Raw genomic sequence first — 25,933 nt, forward strand, 5'->3', positions numbered from 1 at the left:
CTAACTCGTGGCCACAAGATAGTAACTCGTGGCCTCAAGATAGTAACTCGTGGCCTCAAGATAGTAACTCGTGGCCTCAAGATAGTAACTCGTGGCCACAAGATAGTAACTCGTGGCCTCAAGATAGTAACTCGTGGCCTCAAGATAGTAACTCGTGGCCTCAAGATACTAACTCGTGGCCACAAGATAGTAACTCGTGGCCTCAAGATAGTAACTCGTGGCCTCAAGATAGTAACTCGTGGCCTCAAGATAGTAACTCGTGGCCTCAAGATAGTAACTCGTGGCCACGAGATACTAACTCGTGGCCACGAGATAGTAACTCGTGGCCTCAAGATACTAACTCGTGGCCTCAAGATAGTAACTCGTGGCCTCAAGATACTAACTCGTGGCCACAAGATAGTAACTCGTGGCCTCAAGATACTAACTCGTGGCCACAAGATAGTAACTCGTGGCCTCAAGATACTAACTCGTGGCCACAAGATAGTAACTCGTGGCCTCAAGATAGTAACTCGTGGCCTCAAGATAGTAACTCGTGGCCTCAAGATAGTAACTCGTGGCCTCAAGATAGTAACTCGTGGCCTCAAGATAGTAACTCGTGGCCTCAAGATACTAACTCGTGGCCTCAAGATAGTAACTCGTGGCCTCAAGATAGTAACTCGTGGCCTTAAGATAGTAACTCGTGGCCTCAAGATAGTAACTCGTGGCCTCAAGATAGTAACTCGTGGCCTCAAGATAGTAACTCGTGGCCACAAGATACTAACTCGTGGCCTCAAGATAGTAACTCGTGGCCTCAAGATAGTAACTCGTGGCCTCAAGATAGTAACTCGTGGCCTCAAGATAGTAACTCGTGGCCTCAAGATAGTAACTCGTGGCCACAAGATACTAACTCGTGGCCACAAGATACTAACTCGTGGCCACAAGATACTAACTCGTGGCCACAAGATACTAACTCGTGGCCACAAGATAGTAACTCGTGGCCACAAGATAGTAACTCGTGGCCTCAAGATACTAACTCGTGGCCTCAAGATAGTAACTCGTGGCCTCAAGATAGTAACTTGAGGCCACGAGTTAGTATCTTGAGGCCACGAGTTAGTATCTTGAGGCCACGAGTTACTATCTTGTGGCCACGAGTTACTATCTTGAGGCCACGAGTTACTATCTTGAGGCCTCAAGATAGTTATAATTAATTTTTTTTACCAAAGTGGGACTAGAGGGGCTCCGTAGACACTCTATTCGCGTGAACACACCATGAGAGTTGGAAGCAGCAAAAACTATCTTTCACCACTCAATGACACATAAATCAGAGACCAAAGAGTTCCAATCAAACATAGTGTATTATGATTCTGAGTTGGACTGTAGGTTTCTGTGTTTTATTTTATGTATGTACTCTGACTAAAAATGACAATGGAAAATGGCTGCAGGTTGTCCAACTCAAAAACATTTTTGATAATGGCAAAAAAAAAACATTTGGAAAACACTTGTTTAATAATTGCTTGCAGTTTTCACAGCTGTACAACAAATTGAATAAGTCACAGAAATAGAGGTTATGAAATTGTTTGTTGCATAAAATGTATCACGTCTAGTGATAAGTCCATGTACAGGAAGTATAAAAATCATATATATATAGTAGATAACTATAATAAATTGGCAAGATGTAAACAGTTCATACATATGTGCATACATGACGCCTGCGTCAGAAAAACAAAAAACCCAACTGAAGGCAGCAAACGGTGGGATAGTCCATGAAGAATCGTCCAGTTTACATGGCGTGCGATGAGTGTTTTCATGAAGTCATAACAAACTTTACACAACTCTTTCCTAAACTGACCAAAACAAACAAGGCACTTTATGACAAAAAAAAGTTTTACAGGAGAAAAACAATCCCATAAAAGTTTCGTAACTAACACACAGCCCAATACTGAGGCCATCGATGTGTTTCTCTTGTTGCTTTGTTTAGTCGCACCTCACCAACCTCGAAGGTCAGAGAACGAATGCCATTTTCTCTTCCTTAAAATGTCCAAGTGCTTTGAGCCAAGTGCTTCAGTCAGCAGAAGAGCTAACCTGTAAACAGTAACATGGGAATGTGTGATCCTTCTCATTCGGCCTCTTTCTCAGGGCTCTTGATGCTGTCTGTCCTCACGATGCATGTGGGCCGATGGCGATTGAGCATCAGTATGAGCTGCTGTCGTTCGTGCTTCAGCTCCTCGATCTGTGACTTCAGCTCCGAGTTCATCATCTCTAGGCGTTCAGATTCCTTCAACGGAAGAGTTGAGGCACGTTAAAGGGGTAGTTCACCCGAAAATGAAAATTACCCCATGATTTACTCATCCTCAAGGTGTATATGACATTCTTCTATCAGACAAATACAATCGGAGTTATATTAAAAAATGTCCTGGCTCTTCAAAGCTTTATAATGGCAGTAAATAGCCGTCCATAAAAGTGTATCTTAGAGAGAATGGAAAGATGAACTTTTATGATGGACAGATGCACTTTTATGATGGACAGATGCACTTTTATGATGGATAGATGCACTTTTATGATGGATAGATGCACTTTTATGATGGAAAGATGTACTTTTATGATGGACAGATGCACTTTTATGATGGATAGATGCACTTTTATGATGGATAGATGCACTTTTATGATGGATAGATGCACTTTTATGATGCAAAGATGCACTTTTATGATGGACAGATGCACTTTTATGATGGATAGATGCACTTTTATGATGGACAGATGCACTTTTATGATGGATAGATGCACTTTTATGATGGATAGATGCACTTTTATGATGGATAGATGCACTTTTATGATGCAAAGATGCACTTTTATGATGGATAGATGCACTTTTATGATGGATAGATGCACTTTTATGATGGATAGATGCACTTTTATGATGGATAGATGCACTTTTATGATGCAAAGATGCACTTTTATGATGGACAGATGCACTTTTATGATGGATAGATGCACTTTTATGATGCAAAGATGCACTTTTATGATGAATAGATGCACTTTTATGATGGATAGATGCACTTTTATGATGGACAGATGCACTTTTATGATGGATAGATGCACTTTTATGACGGAAAGATATACTTTTATGATGGATAGATGCACTTTTATGACGGAAAGATGTACTTTTATGATGGATAGATGCACTTTTAAGATGGATAGATGCACTTATATGATGGACAGATGCACTTTTATGATGGACAGATGCACTTATATGATGAATAGATGCACTTTTATGATGGATAGATGCACTTTTATGATGCAAAGATGCACTTTTATGATGGATAGATGCACTTTTATGATGGACAGATGCACTTTTATGATGGATAGATGCACTTTTATGATGGACAGATGCACTTTTATGATGGATAGATGCACTTTTATGACGGAAAGATGTACTTTTATGATGGATAGATGCACTTTTATGATGGACAGATGCACTTTTATGATGGACAGATGCACTTATATGATGAATAGATGCACTTTTATGATGGATAGATGCACTTTTATGATGCAAAGATGCACTTTTATGATGGATAGATGCACTTTTATGATGGATAGATGCACTTTTATGATGGACAGATGCACTTTTATGATGGATAGATGCACTTTTATGACGGAAAGATGTACTTTTATGATGGATAGATGCACTTTTATGATGGACAGATGCACTTTTATGATGGTAGATGCACTTTTATGACGGAAAGATGTACTTTTATGATGGATAGATGCACTTTTATGATGGACAGATGCACTTTTATGATGGATAGATGCACTTTTATGATGCAAAGATGCACTTTTATGATGGATAGATGCACTTTTATGATGGACAGATGCACTTTTATGATGGATAGATGCACTTTTATGACGGAAAGATATACTTTTATGATGGATAGATGCACTTTTATGATGGACAGATGCACTTTTATGATGGACAGATGCACTTTTATGATGGATAGATGCACTTTTATGATGCAAAGATGCACTTTTATGATGGATAGATGCACTTTTATGATGGACAGATGCACTTTTATGATGGATAGATGCACTTTTATGACGGAAAGATATACTTTTATGATGGATAGATGCACTTTTATGATGGACAGATGCACTTTTATGACAGAAAGATGTACTTTTATGATGGATAGATGCACTTTTATGATGGATAGATGCACTTTTATGATGGACAGATGCACTTTTATGATGGACAGATGCACTTTTATGATGAATAGATGCACTTTTATGATGGATAGATGCACTTTTATGATGGATAGATGCACTTTTATGATGGACAGATGCACTTATATGATGAATAGATGCACTTTTATGATGAATAGATGCACTTTTATGATGGACAGATGCACTTTTATGATGAATAGATGCACTTTTATGATGGATAGATGCACTTTTATGATGGATAGAGGCACTTTTATGATGGATAGATGCACTTTTATGATGGACAGATGCACTTTTATGATGAATAGATGCACTTTTATGATGGATAGATGAACTTATATGATGAATAGATGCACTTTTATGATGAATAGATGCCCTTTTATGATGGATAGATGCACTTTTATGATGGATAGATGCACTTTTATGATGAATAGATGCACTTTTATGATGGAAAGATGTACTTTTTATGATGGATAGATGCACTTTTATGATGAATAGATGTACTTTTTTGATGGATAGATGCACTTTTATGATGGAGAGATGCACTTTTTTGATAGGCAGATTAATTTGATGGAGTTCAAAACAGAAACAGCCATTCACTGCCATTATAAAGCTTGGAAGAGCCAGGACATTTTTATTCTGATTGTATTCGTCTGAAAGAAGGGGATGTCTAACCTAGGATGTTTTCATGGTGAGTGAATCATGGGCTAATTTTCATTTTTGGGTGAACTATCCCGTTGGCTCTGCATGTTGACTCTTTCACATGAACCACTTACCCTTTGGAGATACTCCGTTCTCTCTTTCTTTTTGTTTCGACATCTTGCTGCTGCCACTTTGTTTTTCTCTCGCCTTCTTTTCCTCCGGTCTTCCTCTTCATCTTTCTGGCAACAGCAAAAATGAAGGCTTTTAATGAGTCTGCCAAATTTCCTACAATCTGCCATTAAAGGTAATTTGTTTAGGCAACCTGTTTAAAACATTCAATATTCACCTTTAAATTCAAGGAAGTTGAATGCAATATTTAAAAAAAATAAAGAAAGAAAAGAGTATTGTAAGAGTACAAATATAGTTGCAGACTATTGACAATTTTTAAGAGCTTTATCATTTTTGATCACTAGGTGACATACATGCATTTAAAGTGTTTTGTTAATTTTGTTAATAAAGCGCTGTTGATAATTATTCATTTCTGGTTGGAATTTATATAAACATGTTATCTAAATCAAAGAAGAACAAAAAAAGGACAGAAAAGTAAAAATGTAATCATAGTATTCTGCAGGCTAGAGTGAAAAAACTTCCTGTTTGCCATCAAATTGTGAAATGCATTAATAAATTGAAATATCAACAGACTTTTGCAGAATGAAAGCTACAGTATAGCATAAAAACGTTATAGTATAACTAGTAAAAAAAAAAATCAGTTTTACTGATCACATAAACTGAGCCTGAACATATGGCGATTATGAAATGCTTGTCGTTTAATAGTAAAAAATAACGCACAAGTCACGTACAAGGGTATAATACAAACTTCTTTAATCAATTACATTCAGTCAGTCTGCATTAACAGTAGCAGCTGTTCAGTCAGCAACATCTGCTCAAATGAACACGTATCGCTCTGTTCTTTATAGAGCTATGCTTTGAAAAACACGCTACTAACATCGCCAATATCAAACTCGATGAAAAGGCAGAAAATGTAATAAATAGTCCGATATAAAATATTTATATCTCAAATAAAAATATTTACAGTCCAGTATTTATAATAAAATAAATATTTATGAGTATCACTTTACCACCCTTTAGTTTACTGTGAGTGCAGCTTTAAGTGTGTGACCATATACTGTGTTTACCTGATAGTCTATATATCACCAATGTAGAGGTCACTGTCACTGCAAAAATAGCCTGATATAGTTTGGGCCAGATGGCATTTTGCTTTTATGTTTCATTATATAAATTTGTTTTTATGATTTCACAGTTTGTTTAGTTGAAGCAGTGACCGCCTGTCCACTAGATGGAGTCAGTGCAGTTTGATAAGTGCACAGAAAACACCACCACCGATATGTTTTAACACTGACTGCACAAACACACACAGATCTGCCTGATCTTCCCAGGTACACACGGGTCAGGCAGTGCTGCTCCAAACTCACACACCTGTAAAGAAAGAGCTGCACCATCAAGCTTTCTGATTGGCTGATACACTGGAAGGAAAATTGGTGCTGGGTTTACTTTGAAACAGTTTTGAATTAGAAATTACTTATCAAATATACAAATAATTACAAAGAAATGGTAAAATGTAAAATTTTTAAGTAGAAAGACTGAAATTAGATTTTCTTGTAAAAACAAACTCCAATATTTATTTTTTTTATTTAAAACTTAAAAAAAAAAAATTCAACAGCTCATATGCATGTTTACATGTAGTCTAGAGACAAATGTGATGCCAACATCAGAGAAGAGAAGAGATGTCGCTGCAAGAGGGAGGGGAAGTTATTCTGATTAAAGATCTAAAGCAATGATTTGTTTATAATAAACACTGCAATATTCAATAAAAAAATAAGAATGGTCAATTTAGATTTTTAGCAAAGCAGTTTACAGCTCCACTTTTTAGTTTGCCTGCAGATTATATAGTTCAAGTAAATGAAGTGCTGTTCAAATGCCCTCAGATTAAAGCATGAAGAAGCTCACCTCTGCTTTAATGGGGTGCGGCCGCTTGCCCAGTTTCCCCAGTAGATGTAGAGGCGACAGCATGGCCCCGAGGTTGTAGAGGTCGGCGTACTTCAGGTGTTGGGTGAGTGTGGTGGCAGAGATGCCCACCAGAGGGCCCAGACTGGGCAGAGCGCCCGCCGTCCCCGAGGGGTCCGGGATCTGTCCGGGCATCACGTCATCAACACCCCTGACCACAGCTGGAGGACACAAACACACTTCTGCATGTGAGACTAATGAGCCGTCTATTGAAGTCGAGTTATCTCTTGAATATCAGTCATTTAATATATCTTTTTATAAACTTTAATTCTATTTGCAGCATCAGCTCTTTTCTCGGTGTATGAAAGAATTAGTACAATCTCTCTAAGCTCCTCCTTTTTGAGAGTTTACTTTGCTCTGATTGGTCAATGACCCAGTCTGTTGTGATAGGTCTACTCTGATCTTTAATCACAACAGACTGGGCCAACTGACCAATCAGAGCAGATTAGACCAATCACAACAGACTGGGCCATCTGACCAATCAGAGCAGAGTAGACAAATCACAACAGACTGAGCCATCTGACCAATCAGAGCAGAGTAGACCAATCACAACAGACTGGGTCATCTGACCAATCAGAGCAAAGTAGACCAATCACAACAGACTGGGCCAACTGACCAATCAGAGCAGAGTAGACCAATCACAACAGACTGGGCCATCTGACCAATCAGAGCAGAGTAGACAAATCACAACAGACTGAGCCATCTGACCAATCAGAGCAGAGTAGACCAATCACAACAGACTGGGCCATCTGACCAATCAGAGCAGAGTAGACAAATCACAACAGACTGAGCCATCTGACCAATCAGAGCAGAGTAGACCAATCACAACAGACTGGGCCATCTGACCAATCAGAGCAGAGTAGACAAATCACAACAGACTGAGCCAACTGACCAATCAGAGCAGATTAGACCAATCACAACAGACTGGGCCATCTGACCAATCAGAGCAGAGTAGACAAATCACAACAGACTGAGCCATCTGACCAATCAGAGCAGAGTAGACCAATCACAACAGACTGGGTCATCTGACCAATCAGAGCAGAGTAGACCAATCACAACAGACTGGGCCAACTGACCAATCAGAGCATAGTAGATCAATCACAACAGACTATCTGAGCAATCAGTGCAGAGTAGACCAATCACAACAGACTGGGCCAACTGACCAATCAGAGCATAGTAGACTCTAGAGAGGAGGGGTTTAGAGATCTTAGGGTTTAGGGGTCTTGATCGAATTGTTTCAGACACCGTCAGATGAAATCAGGAACCTTTGAAATAGCACATTAGGGGTACTTTAAAGAGCCCCTATCATAGCATTTGAAATGTTCCTATTTTTGTTTTGGGAGTTCCCAAAAACAGTTTAACATGATTGGTCAGATGACAGACCCAGTCAGTTGTTTGTTAGCATAACGCATTAACATATTGATAAAGCACTGCAGTGCTACAAGACGCTCTATTCTTTATGACAACTCCTATAACAGCGACAAACATTTCACATATTTAAAAAAAATTTACATTGGAGACCTAGAAGCTGCGCTGAGCGTAACTTACACACACACAGATACACGCGCACACACATATAGGCGTTTCTCAATGTCAAGGAAGGATCCTCGGAAGCCGGAATTTCGAGGATGCTACGTCATCGACGTCCGTCGAAGGACTGTTCCAATGTCGAGGATCCTCAGAATTTCAACCAAGGACTGAGTCCTTCATTCGGAAAATATCCCATACACAGGAAAGGATGCATATGTGTAGCCTTCGCGCTCTTAAACCACCCACAATCCTATGCGCAGCTTTGCTATCTTGTTCAAAAAACAAAAAATGTCAACCGTTAGCGGAGTCGGAGTGATAACGGCAGTATGCTTTCAAATGTAAGCAAGTATAATTTCAGTTTAGCCATTTATTTAATGTTTGTTAAACTATTTAACATATCGGCTCAAATTTGCTGAGGGGATTTAAAGCTGTTCCCTTTTACTGGTGATTAACTTTTTAATTTTTACATCATAGCCTTTTTTGTTGGTCACATATTTTACCATTGCATGTGTTTTAACAGCTAGATCATGTTGCTATGGACGTAGTGCTAGTTCTGTATAATATAATCGTTTTTGAATGAATAAACTCCTTTTTAAATAAATATTTTGTGTCAAATTATTGATTTATTTGGTAGGTAGCCGTTTGGTAGGTACAACCCCTTCAGGCTGATTTAATCAAGACCCCTCTGCTTTAGAGTTTGCGGGGTTGTATTCACTACAACAACCGCCTGGTACATTATCCCTTATACTTTATTTATTTATTTATTTCTATGAGGACTGACAAGACAAAATAAGGACTGTCAACAAACAGTGCAGTACACCAGCACTATGATTTTTGCAGCGCCGAAGCGGACCTTTCACTGATGTAATGACGCAATGACGTGCACTTGCTAGCCTGTTCCATTTACGTGTTCTCCGAATGCTAAAGAGGACCCTTGCCTAGCCTCTGAAGGAAATGACTTGGAAGGACCCGTCCTGCCAAGGAAGTATCCTTGACATTGAGAAACCGTTCAAAACCCATAAAAGCAACAATTATTAATAATACTTACAGGTTGTGATTCGAAGGAGGAAGCTGATCCCGGGTAAGTAAGTACTGAGCCCTCCTTCAGGAACAACCGCTTGCGAATCCACATTTGAATTCATTTATGTTTTTGAACGATTCGTCATTAAAATGATCAGAACACAATCGGGCTATACTGTTGTGGTATCGTTGCAAATATGAACTCTAACCACCGATTCTTCACATGCTCGACCCTGTAAATGAAAACAAAGTGGCTGAACAATCTTTGCATTGTGGAACACAGCGTCTTCTCGACATGATGCTATGATCAAGTATTTGAATTTGTAGACTTCAAGTTTACATTTCCGTCTGCGCACGCAGTAACTGGGCGCGGCCAATGACCTCTCTACGTTACGATGTAACAGCTAATGACTCGTTTCAAAAACAATTCATTTCATATAGACTCAGAGTCGACTCTCACCTTTGAAAGACAATAACTTTATATACGGTGCACTTTCAGATATAAATCTTTGCAGGATGTTTTCATTCCCATAGAGCTATAGTCAGAGCCGATCCGCCCTATACGCTCACTACGCAAGCTGCGTAGGGCCCCGCAAATTACTCAAGGCCCCGCCTCCCCCTCCTCGTGTCATAGCGCGTCAATTAATGTTGACAAAATGAAGCGAAACTATCCCTCTGGTCACGATAAGAGAAAGAAGAAAAAACATGAGAGTGAATTGCGGGAACAACATTTAGGTAAACTTGTGTTCTCTTCTCTCCAAGTTTGATGTCAGTCAGCAAAGTAAAGTTAAGTTTATGTGCATTTCTATTGTGTTTTTTCGGTCTTGCTGACCTAGCTGGGCAGACAGGCAGTGCATCTCTTGCATCACTTCTCTTTGTGCCTGACTGACAAAAGTGAGAGTAAAATACAATTATTTATTACGTTTGTTTTTGATAAACAACAAAGTGCAAGTTGCGCAACGGTGTTTGTTTACTGCAGCTCGGAAAAGATAACCGCGTCGCGTGTAGGCTATCATGCGTGTTCATATGCGCGTGCACGAAATGAAACGCGCATTTTTTCAAGCAGAAATATATGTGGACATACTGTACAATATATGGGCGGGAAATGATGGCACTCCTCTCATCAAAGTACACATTATACATACATACTTTTAAAACAAGAAACTGATTATATAGTCTCAGTCAATGTGTAGTTAAACATTCTAAACAACTGCAGCAGCACTAATTATGCAAGATGGAAAGCAATATTGACAATTTGACATTGATTGACTATTGATATATAGGCTATATTGAATTTGAAATGTTGATAAGCTGGACATACTGGTCAATATGGATGCACATCCCTCAGTAAATAATAACCATAAATCAAGAATTGCTTCAACATGCATAATAATAAATAAAAAAACTTTAACATGCCATGGCAAGCCATTTTAGCTTTTATTCATTCACAGTTTATGTATTTTTGATATTAAGAATATCATTTTTTTTTTTTTTTACTATTTTCAACGTGAATTCTTGATTATTTTTTACTAGTAAGGCCCCTTAGTTACATTTTTATCTACCAATGTCTATTTTTGATCAGGACTTACATGTTCACTTGTACAAAAGTTAATTCTTGATATCAATGAGCTCACGTCACGGCGTCACGGGTCAGGTAGAGGGCCCCTTAGCAGAATTTTGCTTAGGGCCCCAGGGAGGTCAGGATCGGCACTGGCTATAGTCCACACCATATGAACAGTCATTTTCAAAAATCCATGATAGGGGCTCTTTAACCAACCAGTCTCCACAAGTCTCCAGTTATGGTTTGAACGCATGTTCAGTGTGCCCATGCACTGTCTATTCTGCACATTAGATATTCAATAGCTTACATGTGTATAATACGGCCACTTACAGACCCCCCCCCCCCCTTTTTTTTTACGCGAGGCACAAAACTAGACCCAGACACATTCTCCTCAAAGCCGCGGAGAGAAGAAGTGAGAACCGAGCCAAGATCCGCCCGCTGCCCGAGTTTCCTCCGTCCCAATCTGAGTTCTCCATGTCAGCCGAGAGGAATGTGGCCGCAGAGCAACAGGACAATGTCAACGGCCTCACGTAAAAAAAAAAAAACCCTTCAGATGTTCTTTCTACAGCTTGAGAAGAACTATTTTAAAGAAAATTAAGTCTTTCCATTCTTACAGAGAGATGAACTGCAGAAAGTGACCGGCATGAATGAGCCTCTTGAAGAAACGCCCTCACTTTGACACCAGAAATCACTGCCACATGTGAGCCTCTGCATGGCACACACACACACACACACACGTTACGACTCTGGAAGTTTCATTAGTCTTTGCCCAGACAAGCTATCATTGCTCATACTGAACGTTAGACATTTAAACGTTAGTCATTTATTTGTGATTAGATCTGAGAGCTGGATCACTCCTCCATAGGCTTCTACGGGATTGAAACTTGCCGGCCCAGAAAACGTATTAAAGACATCGTTAAAATAGTCCGAGTGACGACAGTGGCTCAACCTTAAGTTTATCAAGCGACAAGAATACTTTTGTTCGCAAAAAAAAACTAAACAAAAATAACAACTTTATTCAACTATTCCTTCTCTGTGGGCCTCGAGTGAGTTCACGTAGTGTAACAGCGCTTCTGTGTCGTACGTCAGCGCTTACTTTCGATTTGGGGTGAACTATCGCTTTAACTATACTAACTTAAGCACATTACTCGTCGTGCACTATTTGAGAAGTGTTACTTTTGCAGGAGACTTTTGCCAGGCTGACAATACAAAATAAGAAGAAATACGTCTTTTTAAAGGAGGACTAGATTTCATGATAAAATGCATTTAATGGGTGCTTCTCTGCACATTTTCTCCAACTATTTTGTGCACAGTGTGGATAAACTGTAGGAGGTAAACACGTGGACACGAGACGATATATAGATTTCTCGTTTTTAATCGATTGATTTTGATGAAGCGATAACTTTAAGTTTATGCCGTTTTCAGTTGATGCGAGACCATCCAATATTCTCAAGCTTTGTGCTCTGTTACTTTTGATAGGAAACAAAGTTTCAGCTCTTCTGTCACAAATATGGCTTTGACGCTCTTCAGGCCACGTGTCCACCATAGCCTGTTAGCCAGCTGAAAACTTCTGAAAATCTGCGCAAGTGTTTCCGATATCTGATTTCACAGAGAGTTAGTTTCTGAGTGATGTAAAGTACATGCTCTGGTAAGTTGTTGTGTTTGTTATTGTCGTTGTTTGCTTGTATGTGGCCGGTGTGCAGTGGTGGAGGAAGTACTGAATCTCAGTACTTAAGTAAAAGTACAAATACCCAGATAAATATTTACTTTAGTAAAAGTAGAAGTAACACAATGACAACCATACTTAAGTAAAAAGTAAAAAGTACTTTATTTTAAATGTACTTTAAGTATTAAAAGTAAAAGTACTTGCATAACAATTTATTATCTTAATGTCTATTTTCTAATGATTAATAAAACATTTAATTCTAACTCATTCAACCTAATAGCCTACTCCTATAGTGATGTTCAATAATGATGGAAAAAAATGTCACCATTTCTGAAACAAGCTTGCAATTAGACAATATCATGCTTATCCTTACTATTGGCAGTAAACGCGATTCTTTCATGGTGTAATTCTGAACCTCTTGGCTTGCCATAATCCTAACCAAACCAAACATATATTACACACGGTGTGTTTCCTATGCACGTAAAAACAAATTTTCGCGTATGAGTTGCACGATAAACACACTGCGTGTGAGACGCATTTAGTGTGACCGGGTTGATATACTGTATCTATGGCAACCAAACGTCACTGGTGAGACAAACGTGCAACGAACGGACGGTCAGATGACGTTTTGGCAGGGGAAAAACTGATCAGGAAATGTAACGAAAATGTAACAGAAGTTGTAGAAATGTAGTGGAGTAGAAAGTAGAATAATTGCTGCAAAATGTAACGAAGTAAAAGTAAAAAGTAGGCACTATTTATTCTACTTAAGTAAAGTAAAGATACGTAAAAAATGTACTTAAGTAAAGTAACGAAGTATTTGTACTTCGTTACATTCCACCACTGCCGGTGTGGTATTTGTCTCGTGGCATTTTTAACTAAACGCTTCCATTGAAAACAATGGGGTAATCCTTTGGTGGACACATGACCTTAGCTTGGATTCAATCTTTAATTTTAACTTTCAAATGTATTTAAATGACTATAAACTCAATAGTTAGGTAGAAATTTATTTTAAAGGGATAGTTCACTTTGAAATTAATTTTTGATATGTTTTATCTTACCTCAAGGGCATCCAAGATGTGGGTGTCTTTGTTTCCACAGTAGTTTCAATTTTGATATTTTTCGGTCAAACCGTTCTTCTCTGTCAGTCAAATAATGGAGGTCTATGGTCACCACCTCACAGAGCATGCACAGAGAAGTTTTAATGATTTTTGATTTAATGACTCGTAAATGTAAGTACACATTGATGGCCTAAGACATGAAACGAGCGGTTTGTGTGAGAAAACGAACAGTATTTATATCGTTTTACCTCGTGTAATCACAGTGACGTCCAAGTGATCTGAGGGAGAGGGCGCACCGGAAGTGATCTCTCGCGCGTGTACGTCACTCATTGTTTACACAGAAAAAAATATTGTAGGTAAGACGCTGTGCTTACAAGACGTAAAACTATATAAATACTGTTCGTTTTCTCACACAAACAGCTCGTTTCGTGTCTTAGGCCATCAATGTTTACTTACGTTTACGAGTCATTCAATCATGTTTAATTTGGACTTCTCTGTGCATGCTCTTTGAGGTGGTGACCATAGACCTCCATTATATGACTGACAGACATGAACAGTTTGACCTCAAAATATCAAAATTGAAAATACAGTGGAAACAAAGACACCTACATCTTGGATGCCCTTGAGGTAAGATAAAACATAGCAAAAATTAATTTCATAGTGAACTATCCCTTTAAGGTGATCCGTGATCGATTGATCAGATGATGATCGTTATCGCCTGATAACAGCTTTATACAGTTTAATCAGTGGTCTCTGTAAAGGTGTCTGAAAAGAACAATACATTTGCAACGTATGTGTGGAGTGGAGACATTGCAACGACAAAAACTATGACGGCAAGAAACTAGAGCTGTGCGATATTAGTGCATTTCTTTCCTTCACAGATCTGCGCTTTCATTCCTCCAAAAAAATCAAAAAAATGACATTTAAATCAGCTAGATTGATTGTTTGACAATTTAATTGTGGTAAAATACAGTCTGTTGTCGATGATAAAAAGAGTTATTAAACACCGTCGGTCATGAGGTAACATAAACAGATGGGAAATAAGTCGCATGTGTAACAGTATATTGGGATTCGGTCTTAAAGTGACAGTAGCCTAATAAACCTAATGCTGTCATTAATGTCAATCAAACAACAAAAGACAAAGAAAAAAGTCAATCACTGCTCTTTAGTAGATTTATTAGGATACAGTGAAGCCTAAGCAGTGTTGTTTTACATTACATTGACTGTCTCTTTGAATTGACTTTCTGTTGATGAAGAGTGTTCTGTTTACTATTATTAGTAGGGTTGGGTATCGTTTGAATTTGAACGATTCTGATTCTGATTCCGATTCCTTGTTTCGATTCCGGTTCCTTACGATTCTCGATTCCGATTCTTTTAAGAGGCAGGGTCAAAAAAGTTTAGCTAACCTTGCTAACCAACGGCCTTTCTGAAGGAAATACTCCTTCTGTAAAAATTCTCCTTTTGTCACAAATTTTGCATTTTGCCGAGATTTCGTTATTTTTAGAAAAGTGAAGCCACACTTTGGATCGCCGACGTAAGGTACTCATGTTCGACTTGCGTGGTTATGCCAACACTTCCAGTAGACGCTTCTTCATTGGTGTTGTTCAGCGGTTTCTTCTTCCGCTCGGCGGACTGTGATATCGAAACTTTTTTTTTTTTTTTTTGTGAATATCGAAACTAGGAATCGAAATTTTAACTTTTGAACGATTCCGGGAAAAACGAAAAGTTAGTCTCGGTTCCAATCGATACTCGATTCTCGATGCCCAACCCTAATTATTAGGGTATGGAATAAGTTGCACATGTTGCTTGTCAATAATTAACAAGATGTGACACGGTTCTCTCACAGATATGGACAAACGTACTTCCAGTAACAATAATAGCGTTTGTTCAAAGTTAATAATGTTCTCAAAAACGTTAGCACAAAATTGTTCATGGAAGGTTTTTTTAAGAAACATTTTAGTTGGACGTTTGTTTAATGCTTTTAAATGTTACAACTGGTTTCAGAGAACATTCAAAAGTAACATTCCATAAGAATGATGAAACGGAATGTTCCCTAAACGTTCACATAACCAAGAAAAAATCTTTGTTTAAAATGGATATTTTGAACATTTTGTTGATTTGGTAAAAATTTTTAAATTTTAAAAATTAAAAAAAAAGTCTATGTATCACTATTAAGGCTACACAATACCAGACAGACATGGAGGGATCTTTAGTATTTGCCAGAAAGTTCCCATCAGCAAAAAACACTAAAAAAACCCACAACCTCAAAGAAAAAATACTCACAAAATACAGCAAGCTTATATTCCCGTATAGGCAAACACTGAATAACCCGATGCTTAACTGAATCCCGTCTGCAATATATTCATCAGGAACATTTTCAGATGTGATCAAGCGTGTTTCATGTTCAGAAGGTGTGTGAGCCTTTTCAGTCGACAGAACCACAGACTCAAGCATCTCACTAAAAGCCCCAATGGAAAAATGATTTCCACAGTAAAAAAAAAAAATCACCATCTTTTGAAACTTTTAACACACTTCCAAATAAAACCGACCAGTCCAGACAAGTATGTATTGAGGGAATGACAGCATGAAGGATTTGGAAAAATAAACTGAATAAAACACTGTTCTCTTTGTTTAGATTTTCACTGGAAAGTTCTATAGAGCGCTTTAGTTCAGACCGTGCAAACCGACGCTCTCTCCGCTGTGACCGTTACCACATGTTATATTAATGTTTTGATCCATTATTACAGATAAAGTGTTGCTCTAATTGATTGATTGCCCCGTTCTTCAGTAAATATCCAAGTAATGCTGCATGTCTAACGCTACAAATGATGAAATACGCCACACTTGATTATGTTGTTTGTCCAAGAATAATATGGACAACAAGCAAAATAAATACAATAATCAATCTATTGTCCACATGTTCAATTCAGCACAACCAGGCTGAACAACACATCCATACAAATCGAGAAAATGTGTTCATCAAGTAACTAAGTCTATAAAACCCATAAATAAAAGTGACTTAAAGAGTTAATATTTAATAAGGCTATAAATTATAGCTGCACAAATCTGGATAAATTGAGAATCACATTTATTTTTGTTTTACTTTTTTTCAAACTAAGATGATACTGAACAAACAACTAGCCTAAACAAAATAACAAATGCTGCCATCTTTTTAAAAATCCAAGTCAATAATTTTACCCTTTAAACTCATCTTTAATCACCAAAAGTAATTTTTTTCCTTGAAAAATATTCTTCAAAATACCTTGAATGTAACTCGACACCCTTGCCTCATTTAGTAGCCGCGGTTCTATGAATATGCTAATGAGCCCGCCACAGAGATCCACTGGTTGACGATCACACGTTGATCTGATCGTTTGCGGTATAAAGTAAGAATTGCGAGATATAAAGTCGCAATTGCATGTTATAAAGTCAGAAATGCATGATATAAACTCAGAATTGTGAGATATTTTCTGAGGGGAAAAAAATGTTAGTCTTTTTTCCCCCTTAGAATTGGCCTGATAACTCGCAATTGCGAGTTTATATCTCACAATTCTGAGAAAAGATGTCAGAATTTTGACGTATAAACTCGCAATTATGTGTTATAAAGTCAGAATTGCGAAATGTAAAAAGTCGAAATTCTTTCTTTTTTTCTCAGAAATGCGACTTTCTGATTCTGACTTTATAAAACGCAATTATTTCTCACAATTCTGACTTCATATCTCGCAATTTTGAGATAAAAAGTCGCAATTTTTTATTTATTTATTTTTATTCAGTGGCGGAAACAAGCTTCCATAGTCTTTTGTTCACTGCAGTTTTAAGCAGAAAATACTCAGCAATGCTGTCGACTTACGAACTTACACATGGTGTGTCTTAAAGCACTTAAAAAACACCCCTTAGACATATAAACAACATTAAAAGCTGGACTGTCTGATTTTAATGAATTATTATTATTTTCAAATCTGTTTGAGTGACTGATTCAATGACCCGCTCTCTCATCAGAGTAGCGATCTGAAAGCATACGGAGCCGTCTAAAGCTCTCTAATCGCTCTCAGGGTCTTTAATGTCATACAACACACCTAAAGACTTCTTTGTTTTATTTCTGGATGAATAAGCGGTTTTGAAAGAATCTTTTGAGCGAATGATTCAATGACAAAAACATTTTCTAACAGTCATGTGTCGCCACCTACTGGTGTAACAATGTAATGATACAATCTTTATTTGAAGCATCAAGTTACGTTCAAAAGGTGATTTACTTGTACCATAGACATCAGTGTTTATCCGAACTGTAAACTTTTATCCAGCAACATCTGTGATAATCTGATTTATTGTAACACAGAAATTATCGCATTATGTGTGTTGAAAAGACATCAGATCTGAATGTTTGCTGTGATCAAACTTTTTAAAAGTTTAAAGGAGAACTCTGGCGCAAAATGAACCTTTGGTCAGAAAATTCAAATAGTGTGGCGAGGTGGGGCCACGGGTCGGCACATTCCCAGGTTGGACCTGCTGCGTCTCAATCCATTGTTTCGTACATGGTTTCGTCTCTTATTTAAATCTAACCATGGAGTTGACCTCTTTTTTCCATTTTTTTTTTTTTTTTTTTTTTAGAAGTAGTAACGGGTACTCACGGTTATGGATAGAAATGTAGTGGAGTGAAGAGTACAATATTTCCCTCTCAAATGTACTTGAGTAAAGTCATGAGTACTCCCCAAAAATGATACTCGAGTAAAATACAGATCCCTCAAAATTGTACTTAAGTACTGTACTCAAGTAAATGTACTCCATTACTGTCTGTCTCTGACTATGTACCAATGTGTTATTAGACCAAAGGTTCATTTTGCGCCGGAGTTCTCCTTTAATAGACAAATCGATGTCATTTTGTGTGTTTGAATCGAGATCTCATCTTTTAATAACGATTAATCGTGCAGCTCCTCTACAGATTGGATTCAGAAGTTGTTCGGTCTAATTAAAAACATATTTTACAAATGTGTGTGTGCTGTCTGTGTATTTATACACTGTAAAAAAATTTAAAAAAAATTGTCCGTTTAACTTAAAAAATTAAGTAACCTGGTTGCCTTAATTTTAAGTTCATTGAAATGAAAAAATTGAGTTAATACAATGAAGGAGATTAATTTAATCATCAGAAACTAAAAATATTATGTTATCTGAACCACATTAGGCTAATTACTTAAAGTCTAGTTCACACTACATGATTTTAAGCCCGATTTGCAAATCGTTGAGCTCGCCGACAGGTCAGGGTGTTATCCCGTGCAAATCGCGGGGATTAGCGGACGATGAACGCTCGCCAATCTGTTAGTATGAAAGAACCAACAACACATCAAGGACGCTCGCAGACACATCGCCTAGCCCATAACAATATCTAGCATGCTAGATATCCACAGCTGTCGCACGACTCAACCTCAGTGATATCATGAGCTCCAGCCAATCAGAGCAAGGCATGGGTTAAATGGGTTATTTTTTTTTATTTTTTTTTGCTTTTTTTTTCTCAGAGCAAATTATCGCGCAAACAGTTTGATGCACTAGTTTCTGTCTGACGTCCATATTAGCTTGTTTTGCTGTTTCGCGTCATTTCCGGTTTGTTTTATCGCACGATTTTTCATGACAAAACGTGGTTAGACAAGACAGAATCGTTGGGTGACAGAGTTGTTGTCAACTGGTTTAGTGCGTTACCTCCTGTTGGGGATCAATCACGTTGTGTCGTGTGTGTGAACAGCTCAACAACTTGAACACTCCTGATTTCACAGAGAGCAAGTCATAGTGTGAACCGCACAGTTCAGCCCGACGTTTTAAAGGCCATGGTGCAGGTTAAACACTACTGTCGATTAATGGGTACATAAAGCAGTTAAGATATGTATATGAAGTTAGAAATATCTCAAAAATGGTGTTAAAGTCCCGTTTTTGTAGTTTTTGTTTAGTGACGGTTATTTTTCACGCGACTCGGCGATGACGTCACATGAGGCAGACGCAGCTGCAGGCTGCAGGCAGCGGCGCGCTTCAGAATCGGTTCACAGTAAAGTCTGATGGTTCAAAGCCGAGGAGATCGATGTTCTCGTCAGGGCTGTAAAAGAAATAGAAGTGACATTGGGGATGGGACAAACCCACCCATATTAGCTTCGATTATGCATATCAATTTGGGCAAATGTGTATGCTTTATGCCTATTTTTCCTATCGTCATCATGAACACAACAATGATTTCCCTCGTGTTTAAATAGTTTTCCTTATAATAATGCATCATTTGTAAAAAGTAAAATGCATCTGTGTAAATGAGAGAATCATCTACTATGTGTATGCGCGTTGTTCACTCTGTATCTGCAAGCATGCGGATAAAATAGCATCTGAAAGTACACGCAACGCGCCACTGACTTTAGACTTGGTTAGGGTGACCAACAGTCCTGTTTTACCAGGACATTTTCTGTTTTCACGTCCTGTCCTGGCTGTTTTTATTTTATTTTTTTAATTATGAAAATGTCCTGGTTTTCAAAAAACTTCTGGGAAAGATCAGATGGGCAAACAAGCATGAGGAAGAAAAACAGGATAAGGAGGAAGAAAACTAGATACATTTTGTTAGTTCGTTTTTGTAAGTTTGTGAGAGCTATTTTTGTTACATTTGGAGGTATTTATTTTAGTTATTTCTTAATTATATATTTATTTTTCTTATACAGAAGAGACATTTCATTCATTCAAACCTAAAATAATTATATATTTATTTTTCTAATACAGAAGAGACATTTCATTCATTCAAACCTGTAATAAAACAGGCTATGAGAAGCCTATCTGAATTTGTGTCTTATAATATAACAATTTTCTATCCATACAGAGGAGGCAGGCTACTTTAAATATACTGATACAGATGTAACGTGTACATATCCAGCATTCTGGATATGAGGCATAATGCCTGAATCCATTTGTGCTACACATAGCATACTCACACTTCATGCAAGATAATGGTCCCCTTCAAACCAGCACGCATGAGTATGTTCATGAACAACAGCTATAGGTGACAGGAGATGTGTTGCATACACAATAAACATGAATCAGAGACGTTTCCAACCTACTTACAGAGTTTAAAACTTAAGAATCTTTCCTACTTATCCCTAGGCAATACCAGTACAGTGCATACAGACAGGCTATATGCTGGGCTTATGGTGTTTTAAGCAAGAGCAGAAGAAGCCTCTCGTGTGGTTTCAACCATCAGACAACAATTCCAAAGTCGTGACCAGACCTATCAGGGCTTTCAATCGCCTCGTTTGGATGAAAATTAATTTAAAAATATAATTGCTTATTCTGTTGTCATCACCCAGTTGCCCTCAAAATGTTATAAAGTACACAGAACACATGAATTTTTATAAGAATAAAACAGTTTATTGGCATTGCTTGTAATGGTTACTAAACATTTTCTGAACAAGGACAAAGATTACTGAACAAAGACACAGGTTTCAAGTAAACAACTCTATACAAAAAATCTTTAGCCTGTAATAGTGTTGTCCAGAGAGCCATAGAGAGAGAGAGAGTTACGACACTCCCATAGACCGCCATATAGGAACTCTGGAATGAGGAACTAACGCGTGTCGTGGAGCTGGTAAATTAATGAAATTACTGTATTGTTTTACTTTTACACACATTAGCCGACCTCTCGTGAATCTAGTCAGTACATTTTATGTAGCCAGTTTTAGTTAATGCTTATTGGAAGATAATGCATTAATTGCAGCAAGCTATAGCTTACATGACCAACTCTTCATTAAAGTTAGCTAACTTATGGTAACCTGAAGTATATATTATTTATAATATATATTCACGTATTTATGTAGGCCTATGCATATATACACACATAACCCTAACCCATTTAAATAAATGAATTGTGTGTGTGTGTGTGTGTGTCTATATATATATATATATATATATATATACACACACACACACACAATTAATACACAAACATGCACACTTATATTTTATGTTGGTTGTAATTCTGAACAGACCGCCTCTCCAGACCGCTTTGCGTGATCACGAAGGTAGGCTAATGGCTGAATCGGAATTTATAAACAAGATCACGGGAATCAATAGCCTAAGAAAAAAAAGTAATGATTTTGTGCAAAGTAAAACCAAAGAAACAGCACACAAAGAAAAAAACAAAACATGCAGAATGCAGGAAACCACCACTAAATGAGATGACAGGGACAGAAGGAAAGAAGATAACTAACAACTAAAATAAATAAATACAACTAAACCATTGGACTTGTCTGTGGAAAGAAAATAATGTGAAATTAGGTTCTTGAAGCGTGACTGCCGGGCTAGGTAGAGGCTGACGGCCTCCTCAGGAACCTGTTTGAAGGATGTGGCGATGGGGCGATGGGGACAAACTGGCGCTAACCTCTCGAAGAGCCGCAGGTGAATTGGTGTAGCTTTCCCGAAGGGCCTTCATTAATGATGTTGCATAACCTGCAGACATAATAATAATACTGTATAAAGATCATTGCCACTGATGGAAAAACATGAAATTGTCCTGCATATTAATTATAGCAAACATAAACAGTAAACAGAATGTTATGAGATTGCCAGGGAGATTACCCATTGGACCCTAATATGCACTACTAAATGTTTTAAAAAATAAATAAATAAAAAAATGCAGACCATATTTGATGATTTGAATGTTACTATTAAATGTTATACAATACTAGTGGTAATACACGTGGTAAAGTTAGTAACATAAACTCTGTGAGGTAGTGAATTACTGAGAGGTAACTTAGCGAAACTCTGAAGTGAAAAGTGGATAAACTGTTTCTGACCTAATTTCAGCAGGTAAACTGCATTTAGCCTCCACTACAGCCCTGACGACACGGTCAATGAAAAAGAGAACAGTAGCAGTCTAACGTTATAACAAAACGCAAACACACGATTGCGAAAGCCGCTTGATGATCATCACCACTGATCCAAACACTAGCCACGAAGCCTTCATGACAATATGGACATTTACTTCTGGGCAATTTTGTTTTGGCTCAAATTCGTGCATCACGAAAAATGCTCTTCTAATGTCATAGTGATCGTGCTTGTAGTGGAGGCTATTATGTCAAAGGGAACACGGTAGTTATACAAAATACACACAGAGCTAGCTAACATGCAGCTTGTAAACATTAACGTTAGCATGATGCTTACCGTGGCAATTTCTCGCTTGCGGCAGACGGTTTCTCTCGACCTCGGGACAGGGCAAGCAGAGAGGTTTGCGTTCACAGACGGCAGTGCGGTTGGAAGTAATTTAGCATTCCTCTCACTCTTTAATCCAAGTGAAGTAAGACCATCTTGGCATCCCCTGAGTGGTTATCCTCCTCTTTGAAATGCGCGCTGCATATTCTCGAGTAGGCGGCGACAGAGCTAACGTTAACTTAGCTGAAAAATCTGCTCGCCTAATCTTGACAAACTGCACCCAGCTTCGGAAGATCTATCTATCTATATTTACTTATAAATATGTCACTGTCAGTGTCACTGCTTCACTAGCTAGCTAACTTAAACTCCTCGTATCACTCTCCCTCAAAATGGTAGGCGGGCCGCGGGGCTGTCTGTCGTCCAACAGTCAGCGAGTGCCTCATGTGACGTCATGGAATGCATTGTGGGAGAAATAAGAATCCTCGCTTAGCTTTAGCTAAAAGCTAACATTTCACCCACTTTTCCGTGTTATATTTTAATTTTTGAGTACCCTACAACATCAGATACAATGGATAACTGTTTAAATGTTTATTACCAACTAGAAAATTGCCAAAAAAGAAAAAAAAAAAACCTGCACCATGGCCTTTAAATTCATGTAGTGTGAACAAGGCATAAGTTGATTTGACAACAGAAAAAATGTTGTGAATTCAATTCATGAACATATTTTTTTACAGTGATAAGCTTGCTGCAGTATCATATGTTAGCATAGCAACAATCTGATTGTAAGTCGCTTCATGTGAGTCGTGTTTAACAGCATTTCTAAATCTAAAGATGAACCATGAGGTTTCGTTTAGTCCAACAAGGCAAAGATTTAGAGAGTGATTATCCCTGCTTGTAATTATAAAAGTCATTTATATCATCCTAAAAACGACACTTCCGAACGGACACCCTTTTCAATCATCAATTTAAAGTTTTTTTTAAACGTGTGTGTGTTTTAGATAAATCTTAAAATGCGTTGAGGTCATGTGCTGTTTAATTAATCAATAGTTTATAGTCATTTCATAGCAGCATGTTACAACGTGCACGTTTAACACTAAACACATTTTATAATGTTAACGAATATATCAATACATTTAGATCATTTTACACAGTTAATGCCCGAGAGCGTCATAATGCATTGCACACTGATATCATCGTGTTCATTGACAGTGACATGGAGTTATTAATCACAGCATTACGCGTATATGAGCTGTGTGTCATGTTACATTCCTACATCTGTAAAGGTCAGTGTCATTTCGTTGCATTATGCATGCAGTTATAATAGCAGTGTTATGCAATGAGAAACAGTTTCACACACTGCTTCCAGATTTTATCGCCCACTTCTTTTTGAGTGGAAGTGAAACCCTTTTCTGAACAGCTGAACATGCTGATGATCTAGAGAGCACCAGTTCATTGAACTTTACTGTGATGTAACATGCAAATGTGAAAAGTTTTTACATCATGTTTTAAATAAACTGAGGCGAAGAGAGACACTAACGCCACATTCGGGTGATGGATATATCCAACTGCATGTTACTGTAAAACCGCACTTGAACACACATTTTAAATATACATTTTGAATCTAAAAAAGTTAGCGTTTAGGCTACACTATTGCAGCCCATTACCACTCATGCATCCGTTTCGTTACAAGCTTAATGTATCGTGAGTGACACCGGACAATACAGTGAAATGATAAGGTAAATTGAATGTGCATTTGCACCACGCCCTACAGTGACTCAAAATGATCTCAAAGCGGAAGTTTCTCTTATGTAACACGAACTTCAGTGTTGAGTGAGTCTGTCTGTCCCATCAGTGAACATTCCCCATGTAGGCTACAACTAGAGATGGACATGCCTGAGAGAAATGCGTTCAAACTTGGAAATAAAGAGGTATTAAGTTGCATAACGCATGCATGCGTTGGATGCAACACAATCTATTGTTGATTATTAAATAAACACGCACGTTGCTGATGTTGCAATGTACATTCTGTGCTTGCATACCAAACTCGGCCTGTGTCCCAAAACCAAGCGAGTTCCCTAGATAGACAGCATTTTTGCGCATCACTGAATCTGTCCATGAATGCTCCTGCGCGCGTCCGATGCGCAAAAACGCGCTCCGCTAGGCGTCTCTCTGCGCTTTGAGACACCGCCGAGGAGAAATGCAGAGCCTAGGACTCGAAGCCGTGCAAAAGTTGTCAAAGTTGGCCTCTTACCTGACTTCGGTCTCGGGGTGAGCGAGTGGAGTCCCTTTGTGACGTCAGCTGGAGGTCGCGAGTAGATCTTGAAGAGCGGGAATCGTTGCATCAGCTCGAGTCGCGAGCGCTGATCCCTGATCGGGAAGAGCGAGGAATGCGGAAGTCAGACGTCAGCAGGGAGGATGAGAAATGAACTGCAGGGAAAACACTCATGGAGAAGTGGAGAAGTGAGGAGCAGAGACTCGCTCCACCCCTTAGAAACCAGAAAACAAACATTCCGTTCCCCGTCCGTCAGCGTCCCAGGAGCGTTTCTAGCCGTTCGTTCGTCAGTAGCTAATGCTCTTTTTTTTTGATGGATATGGTTTTATGGCTTGACCCTGCAATGCTGGTGGCTGCAGTTTCAGGAATGCAAATAAATAGGGGAGAGCGGGCACAACGAAACACTTTTTGACTTTGTCAATTTGTGTATAAATATACTTAGGGTTTAGAGATTTTTTTTTTTTACCCCACATTAATTTACCACATGTCTAGTACAATTATGTGGTTTCGTTTTATTAATACAGTGTGGCTACTTTTTTCTTGATTTACCCTGAAAGAATGGAAGTGAAATGTGACAACATGCCCCATAGGTGGGGTACATTGTAACATGTGAGGGGCACATTTTGTAACATCACAATATGACAGCTTAAAATGCTATCTCATCTAATCAAAAAATATACAAGTCAAACCAAAATATTTTCTTAATTAAATACAATTATTAACTTTTTCATATAAAAAAATGCCAT

At 38.1% G+C, this 25,933-nt stretch overlaps 1 protein-coding gene across 1 annotated transcript; it reads right to left on the bottom strand.

Annotated features, from left to right (window-relative positions):
* Positions 1–1,315: 1,315 nt before the first annotated feature.
* Positions 1,316–25,384, bottom strand: jdp2a (Jun dimerization protein 2a). Its single transcript, XM_039651076.2, has 4 exons — positions 25,167–25,384; positions 6,862–7,079; positions 4,968–5,072; positions 1,316–2,254 (listed from the first exon to the last, which is right to left on the bottom strand). Exons 1-4 carry the CDS (start codon positions 25,255–25,257, stop codon positions 2,096–2,098), a joined length of 573 nt encoding a protein of 190 aa, XP_039507010.2. The 5' UTR covers positions 25,258–25,384; the 3' UTR covers positions 1,316–2,095.
* Between the last annotated feature and the right edge of the window lie 549 nt (positions 25,385–25,933).

This window comes from Pimephales promelas, chromosome 15 (genome assembly GCF_988280905.1).
Source record: "Pimephales promelas chromosome 15, fPimPro1.hap1.1, whole genome shotgun sequence".
In the NCBI taxonomy this organism is placed as follows: Eukaryota; Metazoa; Chordata; class Actinopteri; order Cypriniformes; family Leuciscidae; genus Pimephales; species Pimephales promelas.

Coding starts and splice junctions, on each gene's coding strand:
- jdp2a (XM_039651076.2), bottom strand. CDS start 25,257: ATGCAACGATTCCCGCTCTTCAAGATCTACTCGCGACCTCCAGCTGAC. Junction 7,080..25,166: donor CACCCCGAGACCGAAGTCAG/GTAAGAGGCCAA, acceptor TGTGTCCTCCAG/CTGTGGTCAGGGGTGTTGAT. Junction 5,073..6,861: donor CGCACCCCATTAAAGCAGAG/GTGAGCTTCTTC, acceptor TGCTGTTGCCAG/AAAGATGAAGAGGAAGACCG.